Source organism: Guillardia theta, assembly GCF_000315625.1.
Source record: "Guillardia theta CCMP2712 unplaced genomic scaffold GUITHscaffold_129, whole genome shotgun sequence".
In the NCBI taxonomy this organism is placed as follows: domain Eukaryota; class Cryptophyceae; order Pyrenomonadales; family Geminigeraceae; genus Guillardia; species Guillardia theta.
In genome coordinates, this window is record NW_005434545.1 from 181,318 (window position 1) to 184,785 (window position 3,468).

The 3,468-nt window shown below is 59.5% G+C and overlaps 1 protein-coding gene across 1 annotated transcript in view; it reads right to left on the reverse strand.

Annotated features, from left to right (window-relative positions):
- The window catches only part of GUITHDRAFT_118552 (hypothetical protein), a gene marked incomplete at both ends in the record, with an annotated part of 5,921 nt that extends 2,580 nt beyond the window's left edge, over positions 1–3,341 (reverse strand). The window contains 9 exons of the mRNA XM_005822242.1: positions 17–418; positions 530–567; positions 669–724; positions 1,095–1,312; positions 1,651–1,783; positions 2,077–2,215; positions 2,463–2,733; positions 3,009–3,109; positions 3,252–3,341. Coding sequence (XP_005822299.1) covers positions 17–418; positions 530–567; positions 669–724; positions 1,095–1,312; positions 1,651–1,783; positions 2,077–2,215; positions 2,463–2,733; positions 3,009–3,109; positions 3,252–3,341 — 1,448 coding nt within the window. The remainder of the gene's footprint in view (positions 1–16; positions 419–529; positions 568–668; positions 725–1,094; positions 1,313–1,650; positions 1,784–2,076; positions 2,216–2,462; positions 2,734–3,008; positions 3,110–3,251) is intronic.
- Between the last annotated feature and the right edge of the window lie 127 nt (positions 3,342–3,468).

The following is a 3,468-nucleotide window of genomic DNA, read 5'->3' on the forward strand; positions in this document are numbered from 1 at the left end:
CCCCCTCTCGCATTACGAGGGTTTGACGTTCTGGAGGGCCCTCTGTGTCAACTCGTTGTCTTCTCTGACCTTGGACAGCCTGTCTCCCCCTCCTTTCTCCCTCTTCTCCAGCTGACCTCCACCAACGCCTCCTCCCACCCCTCCTCCTCTTCCTCCTGTTGCTCCTGCTCCTGTTCCTGCTCCTGCTCCTGTTCCTGTTCCTGCTCCTGCTCCTGCTCCTGCTCCCTTCCCAGCTCCCCCGACGTCATCGCCGAAGTATTTCTCGGGGAAGTTGAGGAGGGTTCCAGCTGAGGGCATTCGCTCTTTCATCAGCAGGGGAGGCTGCTGGGCAGAGCCGCCGCTGTCAGTCTTCATCTGCATGCGGCGCAGGAACTCGTCGCGCTTCTTCTTTCTCAACTGCTCTGCCTTCCTCTGCTCCCTGCTCGAGATTTTAGAGACAGGGGAGGCGGAGGAGCGGAGAAGGGAGGGAGGGAGGGAGGGAGGGAGCGAGCGAGGAAGGGAGCAGCCGGCAGGAAGGAAGGAGGGGCACCGTGGGATGTTGAGGACAGCACGATCGCCAGTTGTCTCCTGCGCACGTTCAGACTTGCATGGCGGAGTGGAAGCAGGAGCAGCTAGAGGAGGAGCAGGAGGAGCAACAGCACAGGCAGTAGCAGGAGGAGGCAGCAGACCTCGGCTTCGATGAGCTCGTCGGAAGAGACGGAGGAGACGGTCATGGAGATCAGTCCTTAGAGTATGTGAGGTGTTGATAGCCAGAAGGCAGAGGAAGAAGATGAGTGGAGAATCAGGACGAGAGCAGGAGGAGGATAGCAAGAAGAGGAATAGAGGAGAAGGGGAGCAGAAGAGGAGAGAAGAGGAGAAAAGAGAAGAGAAGAAGAGGAGACAAGGAGGAAAAGGAGAGAAGAAGTGGAGTGGAAGAGGAGAGAAGAGGAGAGAAGAAGAGGAGGAAAAGGAGAGGAGAAGTGGAGCGGAAGAGGAGAGGTCTGGAGAGGGGCCGAAGAGGAGGACAGGAGAACGAAGAAAGGGAGGAGGGGAGGGGAGGAGGAGAGGATAACGAGGAGGAGAGGAGGAAGGGAATCGGGAGGAGGTGCAGGAACCAGCGCGCCCGAAGATGAGCTCGATGGTCTCTTCATCGTAACCGCAGAGCGACAGCAGACTCTTGAGCTCGGACGGGTCGAGGGAGAGGTGGCCATAAAATCCCAACAGCTCCGTCAGGTCGATGCTCTTGGACCCGTCGTTGTCGATCCTCCCGAAGGTTAGCTGGTAGGAGTCTCGAGTGCCGTCCTCCGCCCTGACGTCTGAGGGCATGCCGAGCCTGTTGTTGAAGGGTGAGGTAGGGGGAGGAGATCAGGGGGGGAAGAGGACTAGGAGAGGAAGAGGAAGGAGGAGGGGGAAGGAGGAGGAAGAGGAGGAGGAGGAGGGGAATAGCAAGAGCAGGATTAGGACTAGGAACAGGAGGAAAAGCAAAGCAGGAGCAAGAGCAAGAACAGGAGCAGGAGCAGGAGCAGGAGCAGGAGCAGGAGCAGGAGCAGGAGCAGGAGCAGGAGCAGGAGCAGGAGCAGGAGCAGGAGCAGGAGCAGGAGCAGGAGCAGCAGGAGGAGCAGGAGGAGCAGGAGGAGCAGGAGGAGCAGGAGCAGGAGGAGTGGTTGTTACTTCTCCCCGATGAGCGGGTTTGCCTTGAGTCCCTTGAGAAACTCCGCATGTGTAATCTCTCCATCTCCGTTGAGGTCGAGCGTACGGAACAAGTCGATCACTTCCAGCGCCGTCAGCGGCTTCGCTGCTGGAACTGCGCGATAGTCATGCTCATCCTTCCCCCTTCCTCCTGTCTGCTTCCTTCTACCTCCTCCTACCTCCCTCCTGCTCCTCCTTCTACCTCCCTCCTGCTCCCTACCTTCTGCCACCCTCCTGCTACCTCCCTCCTCCTGCTCCACTCCTCCTTCCTTCCTTCTCCTTCGTCCCTCCTTCCTCCCCTTCCTCCTCCTCCTTCCCTTCTCCTTCCTCTGCCCGCATTCTTCTGCCTGCTTCCTCGTCCTCCCTCCTCTCTCCTTCCTCTCTTCCTAAACCATGGCGGCGCTCTACCTTGCTCTTCCTGCTTCTTCGCTCCCCTCGGCGACGAGACCCCCGACACTTCTCCTCCTATGCTCCTGATGTACGCGTCCCGCCGCTTCTTGCGCAGAATCTCCTCCCTCCTCTGAGCCCTCGACTTCTCATCCTGCGGCTGAGCATGGAGGTGAGAGGGGGAGAGGTAGAAGAAGGGAAGAGGAGGGGGGAAGCAGAGGAGGAACGACGAGGAGGAACAGGAAGATGAGGGGTAAGAGCAGGAGCAGGGGAAGAAAAGGAGGAGTTGAAGTGAGAGCAGGAGGAGAGCAGGAGGAAGGAGGAGGTTGGAGAGGGGGAGGAGGAGGAAGGAGGAGGAAGAGAAGAAGGCTGGGGAGGGGAGGAGGAGGAGCGGACGGTCTACAGACCTGGCCGAAGGATCCAGCGGAGGAGAAGGAGGAGACGGACATGGACAGCAGCCCCGCACGGCCGAGGATGAGCTCGATGGCCTGCTCGTTGTACCCACAGAGGAGGAGGAGGTTCCTCAGCTCGGGCTGGGCAAGGGAGAGGTGACCGTAGAAGTGCAGGAGCTCTGAGAGATCGATGCTCTTGGAGCCGTCGTTGTCGATGGTACCGAAGGTGAGCTGGTAGGACTGACGGGTGCCTTCCTCCAGCCGGAACTCGCTCGGCATCCCGAGCCTGGGGAGGATTGAGGACGAAGAAGGAGGAGAGGAAGGAGGAGAGGAAAGACTGAGAAAACGAAGAAGAGGAAGGAGGAGGGATGAAGAAGTAGACGAGGAGAAGCAGGAGCAGAAGGAGCAGGAGCAGGAGCAGGAGCAGGAGCAGGAGCAGCAGGATCAGGAGCAGGAGGAGCAGGATCACGAGCCGGGAAGGAAGAGGAGGAGGATCAGGAGGAGGATCAGGAGGAGGATCAGGAGGAGGAGGAGGAGAAGGAGCAAGAGGGGTTCCGGTACTTCTCTCCGATGGTAGGGTTTCTCTTCAGCCCCTTGATGAATTCCGCGTGCGTAATCTCACCATCCCCGTTGAGATCGAGAGTTCGAAACATGTTGATGACCTGTGAGTGAATGAGAGCGAGAAAGAGAGGGAGGAGCAGGAGCAGGAGCAGGAGGAGGAGGAGGAGGAGGAGGAGCGGGAGTATGAGCAGGAGCGGGAGTATGAGCAGGAGCAGGAGCGGGAGCAGGACAGTTCTGCACTACCTCAAGGGCAGTCAGAGCCATCGGGTTCTTCTTCTTCCCCTCCGACCCGAGGGAAGGGGAGGCGGCGGAGCTTCGGGAGTAGGAGGACATGTAGGCGGACCCTTGGGAGGAAAAGCTCCTCGTCCTCTGGGGGGCCACCTCCTCGGGGAATCCTTCTGCATCGATCAAGAGGTGTGAGCGAGCGTGCCTGCCTGCGTGCCTCACTGTCGCTCTCTCC